This window comes from Vanessa atalanta, chromosome 12, assembly GCF_905147765.1.
Source record: "Vanessa atalanta chromosome 12, ilVanAtal1.2, whole genome shotgun sequence".
NCBI lineage: Eukaryota > Metazoa > Arthropoda > Insecta > Lepidoptera > Nymphalidae > Vanessa > Vanessa atalanta.
This window is the reverse complement of record NC_061882.1, coordinates 9,184,252-9,203,160: the sequence shown is the minus strand read 5'-3', so window position 1 is coordinate 9,203,160 and position 18,909 is coordinate 9,184,252. Positions and strand designations below refer to the sequence as shown.

At 30.7% G+C, this 18,909-nt stretch overlaps 1 protein-coding gene across 2 annotated transcripts in view; it reads left to right on the top strand.

Moving 5' to 3' along the window:
• Positions 1-13,490, top strand: part of LOC125067701 (tumor necrosis factor alpha-induced protein 8-like protein) — a 56,268-nt gene extending 42,778 nt beyond the window's left edge. For both annotated transcript variants that reach the window (XM_047676425.1, XM_047676426.1), the window contains 4 exons: positions 8,691-8,824; positions 9,946-10,104; positions 11,046-11,143; positions 11,443-13,490. In XM_047676425.1, coding sequence (XP_047532381.1) covers positions 8,691-8,824; positions 9,946-10,104; positions 11,046-11,143; positions 11,443-11,614 — 563 coding nt within the window. In that variant the 3' untranslated portion in view covers positions 11,615-13,490. The remainder of the gene's footprint in view (positions 1-8,690; positions 8,825-9,945; positions 10,105-11,045; positions 11,144-11,442) is intronic.
• The last annotated feature ends 5,419 nt before the right edge of the window (positions 13,491-18,909 follow it).

The window sequence follows — 18,909 nt, the reverse complement described above, 5'->3', positions numbered from 1 at the left end:
AATGCCATTGAAATTAACAAGCGTTGCGTGATGAAGTGGCCAATCAAAACCCGTCACAGTCATCAATTTACAAACGTCTTATTAACATTGTTTTAAAGACATCGCTTGTTTATAAAAACCGTTCTACCGTGTGTGAACATTTTAAATATGCTGTTTGAATTTAGAATTTAAAAGAAAGCTTGAAACCTTGTGTTGTACCTGACGTGATAGTATATTTTTTGTTCCAAAAAGGTATAAACAAAAAGTTGCAAGAACGTTGCACTCACATTCGACCTTGAAATTTTAGGGATATCGAGCCCAATAATTTTCGCTTCAATCGCATACCTAAAGTTAGAGACGATGTTCATATTCATGTTAGTAAAACAGTTTTTGTTGCCAATAGATGGCGTTAATGGTATTTTAAATCGCGCTATTATTGTCTTAAATTATTACTTTAAGTATATCGTTATTCATAATAATATATGAGTTTCTCGGATCTACTAAGTAATATCGTAATTCAATGAGATTGCTATTTATATTGTTTCTTTCAATTTACATTTTGCCGAAAAAAATTTGTTAGTCTGAGTTGATTATTTTTTTAATTTTAGAAATGTTTAAAATCTATAACATGTTTGTACGTGTATACTGTATAATTTATCAGAATACAATGTTGTTACCATGAGTTTTATTAACATTAAAATTCATCGATAAGTTTTCACAAAACGCAAATATATACCAAAAGACTTACATTTTTGAAAGTTTAGTTTGATATAATTTCATTTAATTTAAATATTAAACGCAATTAATATCAATTTGAAATATGAACGTTGTGTAACAAACAAAAAGTTCAAGATACTAACAGATGGCATCATAAGACCCGCATTGTGTACGTGTGTAATGCACGATGGCAATTGTTGCAATCAATGTAGTTCGTTGAACTCGGCTAATGACGCCGAAAGATTATCATACAACAATTATATTTAAAATACATTAATTTCATAGAAAATTTGAATCAATAGTTATTTTTCGTATACATACGTATGTAAATTAAGAAAATAACTCAATATACAATTTCCGGTAATCTTAAACAATAATTTAAGCGACGTCATACGTTTGCAATTTACGGAGTTACATTTACAAAAGTTACCCTTTGATATATTTGAATCCTTTATAAGCAAAAGGTCTTTTCCCTTGTTAAGATGGTTTTACATTCTATATAATTTTTCATCTGTCGCTCCTGCGCCGTGATAGAAGCATTTAGTTAGACTTTTTTCATAAATTTAGTCGTGTATCAGCCGTCTACTTCCATACAAACTTTCATCCTAAGTTTTATCCATTTAGGTGATGAAATTTCAAATGTCAAGTAGATGTATATAGAAATTAAATTCAGTCAAAATCAAAAGACAAAACTATTAAAGCAATCAACTTAAAAATGTATTACAGAAGATGCAGTTTCGGAGATGGTTTTTACGCATATTATGATATTATTATAAAAGACGCTGCGCTTCGCAGTTCCGCCTGATTTAAATTTCGACTATTGAGTGACAAGCGTGAATTCCATCTTCTCTTTCATCTTCCATCATCCCATTCGTAATGATTAAATTAATTTATCTTATGGCTAATATTTATGATTTACAATATAATTTTGGTTGTTCGTAATTTGTATGTAGATTGATTGTTCTCTTTATGTCCAGTCTTGTGTATAGTTTGTTGCATTGTAATGAGTGGAGGTGTTAGTTCGACAATAGTAATACGGTTATTAAATAATTCATACGCTTTGATGATTGGCACACGAGGCTATTATCAATATTTGTAATAGCTCTGTGTTACCATTTACAAATTTTGTTTGTTTCTCAGACCTATCACATAATAATTTGAATCCGTTAAAATGAAAATATTCTTAATTCAAGTAGTTTCATTAAAGGCTCGGGGCGTCATGGTAGTCTGTGCAAGCGACCCTGTGACGTCTTCAAAAAAGACGAAGTGTGACCGCTAGTTTTTTAAGTGGGTATTCCGGTGATATTCTCTAAAAAGTTTACTAAACAAGATTATAAAAGCACACATTAATTCAATACAATTTAATTAGTTAATTATCCTGTATGATGTATAAAGACATAGAAAGCAATGGAGTAAGTATTCTTCAAATTGTTTAACGTCGTCGTCGTTAAATTTAAAGTAATCGTTTTTTTTATCTATATTACTAGATGGATTTTAATCAGTCATTTACAGATAAACAAACTTGTAGAGAGTTATACACTGGAAATAATCATAATCAGTCGAAATTTTATACCAAATCAGAGTTTAAGAATGCGAATATTGGTATTTTTTTGAAACGCGTGTCTAATTCCATAATAAAACATTTACTATTAAAAGGCCTAGAGAAATATATTTGCCTGATTTGAATAAAGTTTACTCGAATTAATAAGAGTGTGCTCTTGTTGGTGTGTGTGTGTGAACGAATTTCGGTCACAGGTACTACAGCGGTCAATCTCAATGTCTCTGCGCACGAGAGAGATACAGCAAGTGATAATAAACACAAGTACTCTATCCAATCATTCACTCACATTACTACTATTACTATCGAAGTAAGAAGATCTGACACGACCGGAGATCAGTTGCAATACCATCTGTTCTGCGTGCTTTCCGAACGCGTAAACGTAACAGCTTCTTAACTCCAGACTGCAGCACAGCGCTAAGGTATAATAAAATTTCATTTAACAGCATGTAAATGGCCTACAGCTGGTCCAAAATCTCCTCTTATTATTAATAAATATTATGAACATACAATAATATATTTGTTCAATAAAGTAACTAGTTTTTTCGTAGGCTAAAAGAGCTGTCAATTTAGTAGGCAATCTTATCGGCAATACAGTCAATAAACAATGCGGATAAATTGTCCATCCTTATTATACTATGTTGGTGATGATCCTCGACCTCCGGTGATGAAGAATAGAATGGCCTTATATCATGACATTGTAAGCATTCAACTTGACATTGTACTTGATTGTATATCCTAAGCGAAGGCCGCTTCAGCACGCGATATGCTAATACACCACTATCATGTTCCGCCCAAACCTGTGTACATGGCCAATATAGCGTTTTTGCTGCTCAGGTATTTTGGACCTAATGACATTACCCTAAAGTATATTTTGTTATATTCAAGTGAACAACACCTCGCTATATCATGAATCTTTATTAAGTATGTAAAGAAAATTGCCTTCAGGTTGACGAGGCGTATTTTCGTCAAGGACAAAGTAATAAATTGATGAAACACACAGGAAATTAAAAAAATAGCTGCTGCAAACTTTACTCCATATCTTCGAGCGCTTAAGTTTATATTTCGACGAATATTATTTTTCTTCTATTAAACTCACATAAGTATATAATACATCGTAAATATTTTATACCACAAAATAAGTCATAAGTCGTCTTTAATTAAAATGAAAATTCTATCAGCACATACGGCAGTAAAGACGTCTGCAATAATATATTTTTTTACATACATAAAATAAACTATAAAAAGTTTTGGGCATATCGTTACAAAACTCAGCTAATAAAATTTGAAACATCTATTATATGTATGTGTGTATGTATGTATATTTTTATTATTATTTAATAATATGGTCAATAAAACAAGAATTTTAAACTATTTGCTTTAGCTGAATATAGAAAACCTTTTTCAGGAAAAATGTACGAAAAAAAAAACAATGACCTCATCAACGTAGGTCAAACCGCTAAACTTAAAACAGTGGGAGTCTGGTTACTAATTCACATATATATCCAGTTGCTTCAAAGATGAGGGTGAAAGTACAATTGTTATTAGTCATTCGTTTTAATGTAGTTTTTAAAAATATCGTGAGACATTGTTAAGAACCTTCTTGCAAACTTTACTATTGTAAATATTCGTTCCTTTAAAACCTTTAGTTATCGTACGATGTCCTTACTCCTTTCAATTATAACTTTTGTAAGTAATAACTTCTCCATAAGTGATGGAGCTATACAAGCCCGTCCGAGTAGGTACCACCCACTCAAGTTACATCCTACCGCTAAACAGAAATACTTAGTATTGTTGTGTTCCGGTTTCAAGGGTGAGTGAGTACCGGTAATTACAACCACAAGGTATATAACGAGAAATAATTAAGCAATCTTATACGATGATAATGACTCTTGTTCTTGGCCGATATCAGCCGTGGCAGCGATTCTCAAGGAAGACTTGTCACACACTACACATGTTATATTGCAGAAATGTGTGCTCAAACACAACTACACTCTTTTCGCTTACTCATTACGTGATGGGACAGCCCAGAGTTCAGGTACTTTCAGAAGACAGTAGAGTATACCCTATACTTCAGAACAGCGGCCTTGTAAACTAATTAAAAGACCGACAAAGCATTCAACATAATATAATACACGTACGAGTATATGATTATAAAATACATCCACGGTTGAGCCATTACTGATATTAAAATATCGCTAAAGTGACTCAACCTTTCATACGATGTTTAAAATAGAATTCAATCAATACATTAAACTCATAATAGCTTAATAATGATTCAGAAATACTAAAATACGTTTTGTACAGCATGTATACATTGAATAGTTACGCATTATATATATTGTACGAGGAAAAATTTGTAAGACATACAAGGAGGACCATTGAACTTATACAAAACTCAAAATTAACCAAAATAGTAATATTTAACACCGGCTATTTTTCCACACGGTTCAATTTTCGTTGACTGATATTTGTCGGTCAACAATTTCTTGAAATTGATTCAAGAAAAGATGAACGATATCATACTTTGTCAGATTTTTGTTTCTTCAATTTGATTGCCGAGCCGAGCCAATTAGAGAGACGAGATGGCCCAGTGGTTAGAACGCGTGCATCTTAACCGATGATTTCAGGTTCAAACCCGCCTGGGTTTTCATAGTTTTTCATTCAGGCATCACTGAATTTTCATGTGCTTAATTTGTGTTTATAATTCAGCTCGGCGGTGAAGGAAAACATCGTGAGGAAACCTGCATGTGTCTAATTTCAACGAAATTCTGCCATGTGTATTCCAATTAAACCCCCATTGGAGCAGCGTGGTGGAATGTGCACTGAACCTTCTCCTCAAAGGCTGAGGAGGCCTTAGCCCAGCAGTGGGAAATTTACAGGCTGCTAATGTAATGTATGTAATGTAAATGTAATTTGATTGCAAAGATTGTTAAGCACTTTCAATTTAGCAGTTCATCGTATTCAATCTACTAAACGCGGCTTATAAAATAAATTTGATATTAGGCTCGATCGTCCTAATCGTAATGTTTTGAAAATTGATTTACGACGATACGATGCTCGAAGCCAATGCCCCATTTAATTTTGCAGCTGAATTCCACTTCGAATTTCGAATTTATTCTTAAAGAACAGCGCAGGCCGTTATCGAAATATATGTTCGGTGTAAAATAGACAGCGTTTTAAAAGATTTTCCTTTATAGAATATCAATATTATGCCTATCCGAGGAACAGGGTCGGATCGTACCCTTTAAATGTTTAATGTGTTACTTTAAAGGGTTAAAATGATTATACCTTACCTGTATTATCTTTACCTGGGTACAAAGATGCCGTTGACCTTTCACTGTCTGGGGATACATAAATTCATCATATGCAAATTAAAATCACATTATAATATTGCCCGCGTCTGGCGAAAGGACCAATGGAGGTCATTGACCTTACTCTGGCTTGGTATAAATAACCGGCTAAATATATTTGCGTTCTATTTAAAATTGTCGGGTATAGGGTTCGGTTTAAGACCGAGTACTTTAATGCAGATCGGAAAAAATATGGTTATAAGTACCTCGTTTCACTTCTAAAAGTTTCTACCGAGTTTTATAAAATATTATAAAAGGATACTATAAACTTTATTTCTAATTAACGTTTAATTAAATTAGTTCTTGTTTAAGTGGTCACTACCACTCAAACACTTACATTTTCAATGCGTCACCAGCATTGGGAACTAAGGTGTTACGACCCTTTTGCCTGTAACTATATTGGATCACTCACGACGATATCCGAAACAGAACAAAACTAAGTATTGCCTCAGTATTTATAAATAAAATATTTAGGGAAATCTATATCCTTTAATAAGTAAAGGAAAATAAAAAGGCAACACTGAAAAGGTCGAATGTCACGTTGTTGTAAAAAAGTATTCGTATTCAGAGTTCAGACTATCTATTGACATACTTGCTACGTTAAACTTAACAAGATTGCGAGCTATTTAGTATAATTTAATTAAATATCGAAATCTAAAATATTTTTGATGGTAAATAAAATCTCAGAATTGTCCGAATCGAGTTTTTTTTTCATGACTTAGTTTTCGGCTAGCTTTGTATGGACGCGCCGCTATATCATGTATATCCTAAATATTGATCTTTCATTGTATATAATTATTTCTTATTAATAATTAAGTGCAAGATGGCCCAGTGGTTAGAACGCGTACATCTGAACCGATGATTGCGGGCTCAAACCCAGGCAAGCCTGAATTTTCATGTGCTTAATTTGTGTTTATAATTCATCTCGTGGTCGGCGGTGAAGGAAAACTTCGTGAATAAACCTGCATGTGTCTAAGTTCAACGAAATTTTGCCACATGTGTATACATGGCCTTAGCCCAGCAGTGGGAAATTTACAGGCGGTTAATGTAAAATGTAAAAAATTTAATGTGTTTTAACATTAGATACCGCTAGTTCTAATGAGATCATAATCACTACCTAGTGGAATAAGGTCCAAACCTTCTACTAAGAAAGAGAGGAGAGGCACATGCAAGGTGTTACTTTCATATACATTTTATAAATTTATAAGTCCGCCTGGATATATCGTCAAGTCTTCTAGTTAATCTATCGTCAAATAATAATTGGGATTGCTATGTTCCGGTTTAAAGGATAAGTACTATGTATACAATATAAAATATATAGACATGGTGAGCATTTCGTGTACACAGAGTCAAAGCTTAAATACTTATAATAAATTGCACGAATACTACATGCATATTTTTTGCTTGATTTAAAGATTATAAATTATAATATATTTTTATTTGATACAATTTATCTCTTTTCTTGGTACTATCTTCATTCCGAACCAGTTTAGCTTTATAAAAATATAACCTCGTAAAGTAAGGATTCAAAAGTAATTGTAACTGTTAATAAAAAAATATATTTTTATATGCGATGGCTTACACCCACCCTTTCGGTGCCAATGTATATACGTGTATAAAATATTTCAATTGTATTGTAATTCAACTGAATTTATTATTATTCAATTGGAGAAAATTAAGTGACGTTGATCAAACTGAATACATACTTAAGATTTTGATAGAATGGTTAATTTTAAACAAAATACTCGTTAGTCTGTAGAGCTGTTTTAAATGACAAATACATTAAAAGTAACGCCATGAACGTTCGTCGTAATTGTATTATCATGTTATATTTATAAATAAATAAATGTTTAACAATAATTATATATTAATAGTCAATCACTAATCATTACTTACAATGTATTATATATACTTCTATATGTGTAACTGTATATATGTATACAACATTCAAAATAAATATATAAGTAAAATTTAATTTTTCTATTAAATAGTTACTTGTTATACATTGGTAGTTGTTATTATACATTGGTAGTTGTCACTAAAACTACCAATGTATTTTATTAACTGTTTTGTACACAATTATTGTTGCTTTGAGGGTATGTTTTAGATTCCTTGTTTAAAACAAAATTTATTGTAAGAATAATATGTTAAACTAGTGATATTATGATTGTCGAAGTTTGAATTTAAAATATGCTTATAGTCATAATTTTCTCAAGTAAGTGAAATGTAATTTCTTTTTTTGAGAAATAAAGTATCTTTAACCATAAAACTAAAATAATTATCGATATGTATTTTATAATGTATCATTATTTAATTATGTATAATAAAACAAAAAATTATTGCCTCGCAAATAACGTTAAAACAGATCAAAATATTATACATTCGTCCGTTTTGCAATCCTATTAGATAATATTTTTATTAGTAATTGATTCTTGATAGCTGCGTTATAATATCTAAACATCGCCTATTAATTTTTAATTATTTTTTTGTTTATACAGTCAAGCAACCTCAAAGGTGAATGATATAATTTATTAATTAGATTTTTTTATATAGAGATATTTTAGTTAGTTAAGTAGTAGTAGTAGCTATTTTCGAATATATTTATTTAATAACTTAATTTTTTTTTATGGCATAGATTGGCGGACGGGCAAAAGGGCCACCTGAACATAAGTTACGGGAAATAGTCTGTATATAAATGATGTATAAATCTTAACTGTAAACATAAATGTAAATGCTATTGATAGAATTAAATAAACTTTAAAAAAGGATATCAAGAATTGTTAGGAAATCTTACGGAATATCTCAGATTTGTTTATCTTTACACCTCCTCGATCGAAATAGGTGAACATAGGTTCCAAGCATTTAACCGATTGTTACTTCTTATTTAACTTAGCAGTTCGCTTGTTTTGATATATTTGTGTTATGAATAAACAAAGTGTTTACTAGTAACTTAATATGAATCATATATTTACAACAAGAGGCCGTCTTGGGAAAAGCCTAAGAAGTCATAAATATTGTTTGTGTAATGGGAAAAGTTAGGTTTTTATGTCACGTGTTCACGCATTTTTTTATTTATTTCTCAGCGATGGAGGGTGGCGCGTGGTGCGCCCGCGACATCTCTCTGCGCGCGCAGAAGAAGTTCCTCTCGCGTGTGGGGGGCGCTGCAAGTGCGCGCTCGTTGGTTCTTGACGAACACGCTGCAAAACTACTAGACCAGGTAAATTCTATTATTAGTATTAGCTTATTCCAGTTTCAGCAATAAAGATTTAGCAACATTACAAGTTATAAATCTGGTAGAGCGGGCGCGCTGACCAACAATAGATTCACCTACCATGATCTGAGCCCTGAACGACATATTGACGTATGTACATTGTACATACACAGACAACTTGATACACACGTTATTCGAGTGGAAAAATGTATAATTTCATTATTTAGAATTACAAAGGAATAATTTCAACCGAAAGAAGGGAATTATTAAAGAAAAATATTTTAACTGTGATTGGACCAACCTCGGTTAAAATATTTTTTCAGTATTTCATAAAAACACGTTTTGTACAACACGCGCACCGGAACGTGACAAATGAACCCCGTGGAGTTTATTGATTACTCCTACCTAAACAAACTTATATAAAAGAGGATAAATTTTTCTCATATTTCATCTTTTCAACCAAATGTACTTTATACTGTACTTTAACTTAAATAGGGAAGTAAAATAAGTTGAACAATAAGAAAGTTTTAAAGCAAATTTATCTTAGATTTATCAATAATATCTTAAGTCTACTTCTCTAAGGGGAAGAAGTTCCAAGCTTAGCTATGAATCATTTACAGGGGTGTAACTTTTTATGTTCATATTTTTTTAACTTACTATTTAATGGCAAATAAATTCACCATTAGTAATATAAATGAACTGAAACTCATTGACTGAATTCTATGAATCGAAGTTACTTAATAAATTTTACTATAGTAACAATGACAAAGTCCCTTCCATAGTTTTCAGAATTTGGGAAATTATTTTTAATTGTAACTAAACTTTTAGAATAATATGAACATCGTATTATTCGAAATTATTTTATACCTACAATATATGTAGCTCTGTTTAATTTATTTAAGGAAGCAAACGAGTAATTGGGCTAAGTGATGATAAGTGGACAATTACGCTGTAACAATTATAAAACGACTAAATTTATAATAAATGCAATTTACATTTTTAAGCCAAAATGGTATTTCCGTCAATTTTACAGGTCATATTCAAAAATAAATTATTTGCGACTTTTAATTCAATCCGACGTAAATTAAACGTTCCATTAAATATCGGATCGATATTTCTTCTGACAGTTCTTAAGCGTATTACGCGAGCGCGTGGAGAAGCGAGAGGCTGAGAAGCTGGTCAAGCACGTGATCAAAGCTGCTGTGAAGCTGGGTGTGTTGCGGCGACACGGACAGCTGTCAGCTGCGGACGAGAGAGCCTTGGCTGCATTTCGCTCGAAATTTCACGTGAGTTTTATTTAAAATAAAAAATACCAATTTCAAGAAAGCAATACATTCAAGTTAATAATTGTAAATTTTCAGTGGCGCTAGACAAGTGAGTTAAAATGCTCATTTTAATCAACTGTCTCTTTACGAAATTTATGTTCCCGTTAAAACGGAGAATCTAATTAATTAAAACAACTTAATGGCGTACTATTTTTCACGCTTAAAAGTAAAATGTTATAAGTTTGATCCACTTCGTAGCTAATAAAAGGTCTTCTTTAGTGCGCTACATTTATTTTGCTACTTCAATACTAATAATGATATTATTAATATTAAAATATGTTACAACAATGAAAAATTTTATGTGGTGTATTAAAAAAATTGATAACGTCATTATAAAATAATTGATGTCAATAATCGTAAAACTCTTAGCAACAAAACCGCGTTTTATAGGCAAGTTCGCTTTTCTGAAATGCCTTTTCGTTTAGTATGTTTGCTGGCTATAATAAACACTATAAATATAATGCTGATAATATCCCCCTGACGTATTCCAACCACGCCGGTCAATTTCAACGTAGACTGACCGATTGCGCATTTGATATTGGTCAACATGTACACTCTCTAGTATCTCACGCCCATAGGATAGGAAAACGATTCGAAAGGCTTTAGGTCCTTTACGAGACACATTATTCTAAATACTGCTTCTATACTCCGGGGTTTTATTGATAATTTATTTTACCCAACCATGTTTTATTAGCCCTATTTAAACACAGGAACTGGGGATCTAAAGTCTTATAAATTAAATACCAGACCAACGTCGTTAGCTAACCGCCATCTACTACAGGATATAGGATTATCTTAAGGTGCAACAATGATGCCGGTTCTCCGCCTTCCAGATCCAGTGGGGCTCCGCCTAAATCTTAAGCACATGTATATTTATCTAATGTATGAATATTTTTATTCAGACCGTATTGATGGCGGTGGTATCATTCTGTGAGGTGGACTTCTCATACGATCGAGGATTTCTTCAGGATGCTCTTCGGGAATCACATCAATCACTTAAGTAAGTCATATTAGACACTCATTCATCAATGACCAGATTATTAGTCAGGTCATAGATTTTGTGATTTTACTTGCAAAATCATCTTAATAGTATAGCCAAAACATTTAACGTTTCAAAAATGCACACCACACAATAATTGCGCCGTGGTGAATTAAAGCTTCATTTAAAGATATGCATGTCCCTAGTCCCATTATATCTTTAAATTGGTGCCGTTAGCAGCATCTAACAGTTCGACATTCAAAGGATATTGCTATTTATGTTATTGTATTATTAATTTAGATATTTTTTTCTGTTTCCAGGGCCGTGGTCGAGCGCCACTTATCCGATAAGTCAGTCTCACGACTGGCCGGAGTATTCGCACTAGCCTCTAGGGGTGAGCTCCTCGATTCATTATTCGCTGGACAGATAGACGATGACGTCATCAAACTAACCAGGATGCTTCGGAAAGAACTAGACAGGGGGCTGCTATAATCCAGCAATATGGGAACAAATGTGCCGTCCTACTCCAAAGCTCTGCTCACAGACCATCTTCTAAAGTCTCCTAAGATTAACAATCTTGGAACGCTTCGACAATGGGATCACATAATCGTTATCTCCATAAATGGGGAATTGACTCATAAGTAAAAGTTTTAAATATTGTTGCACTTAGATTTATTTGCAGTTTGATGTCGCACATTGTAGATTTCAATCAGCCGTAGTTGGATATCCAATGGGTAAAACAGTATTTGCGCTAAATCAACTATTATTGATACGAGACATTTAGCTAGGAAGGGATAAAATATTGGATTAAGGAGAGTATAGCGTTGATAGCGGCTTGTGTCCTCGATCATCACTAACAAAACTTGCGGGTATTCCGAGAGCTCTCTAGAATTTTCGTACCATGGTATTGATCAAGAAAAGTTTAGACAAACAAGACTGTTTTGAATACTCAACAAAGACCGTTTATTTATTAATTCACTGTATCCGTTAACGCACACTGTACTTGTGGTATAAATTTTAGTGAATTTGGAACGTTTAATGGAAATGACATAAGGCACCACACAGGCACATAGGCTTGGGATTGGGTTTAACGTTTTAATATGACGGAATTGGGTGTAATTAATTGGATAGTTTATTATGAAATGTTTTTTATCCAATAATAAAGCGTAGTTTTATAACGATATTACATGGCAGAAGAGATCACACTGGTCTGAAGAATGCCTCCATTAAACTGTAGGCCGATAAAATGTTCTCCAATGTCACTTGCCGTTAATGACTTTAAAAGTTTAAACGACGCTAAAACTATCTCAGTCGTTAAAACTTTTCTTGTAATTGAGAACAATCTTAGGTTTAGAAGACGATCAGTCTTAATAATGAATTGACAATTTTAAAATGTGTTGCGTGTCGCTTTTTGAAGTCTATTTATAGACGTGATTGTATCTTTGAAATGTAAAAGGGATGAATGTGAAACTATAGATGCCGCATTTTGCCTACAAAATTGAAATAATGCCTAAAGTTTACAATGCGAAATGAAATGAGACTTATTTTAATGATTACTCAATGCAATTTTAAGAATATTACTATAATTATAAATACGGATCTGTTTCTTGGCTTATTCTGTTTATCATAAGTAATAATAAAAAAAAATGTTTAAAATATACGTTTCAGTCCCTTTTTAAGACTGTATAAGACGATTACAAAGTCTCACTTTCACTCAAAACCATTAATTGCATATGTGACGAAAATAGCATAAAGTTAAAATATATAATATATATCATGTAAATTCATGCAGTAAACATTTATAAAGATTAAACGAGGAAAACACGTAGTTAAGTATATTAATACATACTGAAATTAAACCAATGTATGTAACATTGGTTTAATTACATACACAATAATTGTGTCATTTTATTTTAATTATCGAAATTTGGACTCAAATTATTAGTTTTTTTATTTCTATTTTCCTATAGTTCTCAAGTCAATATAAGACTTTTTTTTTTATTATTATGTACGATGTACTAATCTATACAGATTAAAATTTTAAAATTGAAAGAATTAATCATTCGTATCGAATCGAAAACTATCTTAAAATTGCATTGTAGTTGTAATATTGACTACGTTGTGACTAAGATCTTGCCTCATTTTAGTCGATCGATACAATTTTAGTGTTGATAATTTAATTTTAATCATTATGTAAATATAATGTAGTATATAATATTTGTACATTGAATGGTTAGTGGTGTAAGGAAATATCTTTACCGTTACCAATATTTTCTAAAGTTAATTTACCGATAAGCAATTTATACAATAAATTATTTTTCATCTATGTTCGGGTTTTAAGAAGTTTGACAATTTTTTATTAATGGCAACATTTGTTTATATCTTTAAATGTTATGTTATCAATAGTTCATTAAAAAAATTAATGAATTTCAAAATGTTTACGTTAAAAATGTTATGTACTTATAATACTATTATCAATGTTGGTATAATTTCAATAAATTTAAAAACTCTGGAACTCTAAGTATATATACATAATTGAATAATTAATGTAATTTTCAATTTAACAAAAATTTACAGTTTTATACTAAATATTCGTAATAGCAGATCCAATATCCTTTTATAAAAGACATTTAAACTTAATAATATATTTCTGAACGATTCGTTTTAATTTATTTAGATTGTAACCAAGAAAATCATTTTAAGAATTTTTATTGAATAGCTAACGAATAATAAATACATGACAATTCGGACCAAAACTTTTAATATCTAGAAGTTCAAGCATATCTGAACTATCGTCATATCTCTCTTATTAGCAATAAACTAATTAAGTTTTAGTTTATGAACACTTATCTAGTAGCGGTAGCCATATTTAAACGTCTGCACAATACTTGCCACGTAGTAACGGCACATCGAGCACCGGTCTTGAGCCAATATCATCCGGGTATCGAATCGAACTTTGGTTCATTCACATTATTGTGATCTCGAGTACTAATACTCATACTACAAGAATAGTAACAAATTTTATAATTGTCAGATTTTTCAATAGTTAATAATAATACATATAATTAAATTAATATATATAATTATATACGAATTAAAAAAAAAAAACATTATAATTTGATTTTATGATAAGTAAAATCTTTTTGGGTGAGAAAAGTTCTCTTCAAACGTTACATATACATACTTTGCACTACAAATTCAAGCTTAAAATTAGTCTCTTACCGCGGCGCCCAAAGAAGTTTCAATCGGAAACGGCTTTTTCGAGTATGAGTTACATGTTATGTGATCTTCGTCAGCTAGATGGAAATCAAAGAGACGTCCGAGTAGTTGTATTAAAATGACAATATGATTGTGTAATTTGTAAAAATATAGCTTCGTATAATTCGCGACGATTCTCTGGAAGATATTTTAAATTGATTGTAATATTATGATGTAATTAGGTATTTTACGCGTTTACATGATTTATTGATGGATCTGTGTAACCATATCAAAATAAATGTTAAAATGTTGCTTCTAGCTAATGTTATAGAACATGAACGGTATTTAATTTAAGGTTTAAATTTAGCTAAGTCATACGTGTCCCAATGACAGTCACTGCCCATAATTAACTATAAAAAAAAAATGCAACTTCAAACCAACATATCTTCGCTTGTATTATCTGTATTAAAATGATTTGAAATATATATTATTTATTCACATTGCTTGGTAGATTTTTTAGTTAAATATTGATCTATCTCTTACTGTAGTTAAGAAAAAGATAGCATTATTTAAGTAACCACCTCCAAGGAGTATTTATAGGTAAATCCGCTAATTGTAATGCACACAAATTTCGATGAACAACTAATTAATTTTAAATACTATTTAATAAGATATTGTTATTCATAAGGAATATGGAAGAATAGTTGTTTTTTTTTCTTCAATGTAATGTATTACTACAAAATAAATAAATGATGTAATAAAATAAAATAAAGTTGGATAAGATCTCACTTGTATCTCGTTTGACTCACAATAGCTACGAAGGAATAAGTGTTAATAAATATTTTCAAATTTGCTAAGCCATGTTATATATATTAAGATTTGATATCAAATATACAATTGATAAATAATGTGTTTTGTTTTATTTGATAATTTTTGAGTATTCAACCTTCTCATGACATTCTCCTATATAGCCAAAAATATTAAATTCAGGCGGGAATAAATAATTTTAAAAATGTAAGCCTATGTACATTTCTAATACGGCATAAACGCTCAGTTGATGTTATCTGTAGTATCCGTAAGAACTTTCTACATACCTATACTATATTCCAACCATAACAGGAAAAAGCCAAATAAACAACACTTGACAGCAAATTGACGCGATATCATTGGTCGAGAGCTTGATTAATCTATGATATTCACTATGGATTTGCGAAAAAATGGCGTTTCGAACGTCGACGAAACTGTTATCGGAATTTTGGAAGAAAAATTAAAGTGGAAATAAATGGAGTGTTGTATTATAAATAAAGATATATTAATCATAAACTCTTATTAGTGCACAATATAGCAGAGTTATTAGGAAATCGCACGAAATACGTAAGTCTAAGGTTTGTTTCTTTTTTCCTACTTCTATTGGAATCTATAGAAAACTTGAAAAAAAAGTAAAATAAATTCGGCAAAGTCGTTCTCAAGTTATGGCGTGTCCAAGAGAAATAGAGATTATTTTTTATGTAGTTGAAATAAATTTAACTATAGTTCAAATTAAATTCATTATTTATTTACAAGTCACACTTAATCTTTATTTCATCAATTTATGAATTACATTTGTCTTTGTGATCAGTAAGAAAAACCCGCCATTTTTATTTTTCTCGAATGTAATGTTTTTCTAAAAGCCCACCCAAACTGCCTATCCCTTTTCCACGGATAAATAATAAAAAAAAGTTCTATTCCAGTCAACATCAATAATTACTGGTTTGAAATAAGTGATTAACTCCTTTCTTCTAAATCATAAAATTTGCATTTACATTTTACATACAGGATGGGGGGATTTCTACTGAATAAATTATACGCAATTATAGCAGGTGCATATGAAAAAATAAGTGCACTTCTTTCCCTTAATATAATAATCCAAAGGAAAATCAATACGTCGCGACTGGAGAGAGATAGTAATCTCGGATTTGCGCTAAAAACGTCTAATTCACAATTCTGAGCTGCGGCTTGAGAATCTCTCGTCAGACTTCTTCTTGAACATACTGGCTCATAATAGACAACTAGGCTTATAAGACAGTTTTAATAATTAATTAATTAATAATAAAAATAAAATAAGTTGGGTAAAAAATCGGATGTCGGATGTAATACTGCCAACGCGTTGATGTATTGTTATATAAACTCCAATACTTCGCCTTACGATGAAAGAACTTTACAACAAAAAAAATAGTAGCAATGCCCCTTAGATAAAATTCTAGAAGTTATTTCCTTTTAGTTAATTTTCTTAATAAATAACTTAATTTTGCTTAGTTGTAAAAATTAAAACTCAAGTATCCGAATGCTAAATATTTAGTCGATTGCAAACCTTGGGATTTGAGCGATCGTATCCATCTTGGATGCGATCTGGTAATAGATTTTTGATAATAAATAAGCAAGTGTAACGCTTCTATTGAATAAATATTTTGATTTTTACTTTATAACTAATTGTTTTTTTTTAATTAATCTTACATTAAAGTTATTATTGTTTCATATTATACGCGGTCGCATATTTTTCAGGTTGCTAATTTGAAAATTAGGACACTGGTTACACAGATGTGCATATAACTTTTTGATACATTATCATCAACTTGGTATAAAAGCCTGACCGCTTCTCAGCAGTTTCGACTATTGTTTTTCTAATTAATCTTAAGTTAAAATTAATATTGTTTCATATTATATGTGCTCGCACATTTTTCAGGTGACTAATTTGTAATTTACTACACTGGTTACACATATGTGCTTGTAACTTTTTGACACAGTACCATCGATTTATAATAAAGGCGGCGAAGTTTGCTAGCATTATGCGAGTTATCTTGTTTTCGCTGGAGGCTGCTTTCTGAAACGGCCGACTTGAAATATTGACGACTCAAAATTGCTATACTGTAAAGTTTAATTGAATGTATTTAACATTTCATTTGATCAGTCTTAATCATATAACTACCCTTGTATTATGCATGTAATTAAGACTTTTTAAAAACACATTTTTAGGCGATAACATTTGACGTCAACCGTAACATTTGGAAAAATAGTTTGAATGTAAATTGTTTAACATATATTTTTTATTTTTTTTTTTAATATTCAGGAATAGGACAAGGCATTAAATGAAACTTACAATTATTGTGAAAGCACCAGTCAATATTTTATTCACTAAAATTTTCTTAGTATACAAATTTGATATTGGTGGAGTGACTCTGTACTAATGTGCTGGACTATGCAATCAGTAACGCTCAAAGCGTATCACAGAACAACATACAAATTATCATAGTTATCTAGAGACAAATCCAATGCAAATATGTAAGTAATATTCTACTTTTGAAGAACAGCTACTGAAACCCTTCTTCTGTGATACGTTTTAAGGGTTTATTTTTGTTTAGCTCTTGCTAAACCATGACAGAAGACAATATCGATTCAGTATAAACATATTGATCAGAATCATTAGAACTTATCTGCTATATAAAACGAAGCAAAATATACATTGATTACTATTGTAACAAAATAAAATGTTTTTAATCTAGCTCATAGCTCGTCTTCTGCCAGAGTATAGCATGTGCAGTGGTTTTGTAGCTTTATTCAACGTATTTTAATTGCATTAATTTTCATCTACTACGTTAATTATAAACATTTACAAATTATAAACGAATTTTTTAACTTAAATTAAACACAATACTTAAGATTAAACATTAATTACACTAAAATTAGAGAGTAGAATGTTTTCGTTATGTTTCGATGAATATTTACAAATTACATCTGGAATGTAGTAGAAGTATGGAGTGGGTTTCAACATATTACATCTACGATGAGATCTTTAATACTATACACAAATTATCATTATTACTTATATAAAACTACATAGTGATTAAGTTGGATACAGGTTGAAATAAAAAATGTTAGATTTTATTTATCGAAAATGAATCGAAGTAATTACAAAATCCACTATTTAGGTAATAATTGTTTCATAAATATCAGTTTATATCTTTATTGTCCCTATAATATTGGTAACATGTCGTTTGATGACGAAAATAATAATAAATTAAGAACAAACAAAGTTATACTTATTATAATAAATTTAAAATATGATTATTAATAAATAATAAGAGCATAATTTACGAAAATATACTTTGTTTAGACTGTAATTAATCATAAATGAGATTCATGAAAAATATATTGAATTCGAACGTACAAAAAATTTTAATTTGAAAATGGAACCAAAGACAAAAAGCTGTTATAGAATTAGCGTCTATTAGGTACAGATGGCTACAAGCTTCAAGCCTCGTCGAATGAGCCGTTACATGTTATAATCTATGAAATATATCCTATTTAGTATAAAATAGATTTTTTTTCATCTATCATATCGATAAGTATATTTTTTTTTTTTTCAATTTATTATACGAGTATTACACGTCAAATTCATCAAAGTTCATGCTATCCCACGAGAGTAAGACCGCGGTATATCTAATAGCTTTAATAGTAATGATTTTTCTTATTAATTTTAATACGCCTATTAATTACAGCAATATTTTTACAAACAAAAATAAATTGGGAAAATATGTTAATATTTCTGTTTC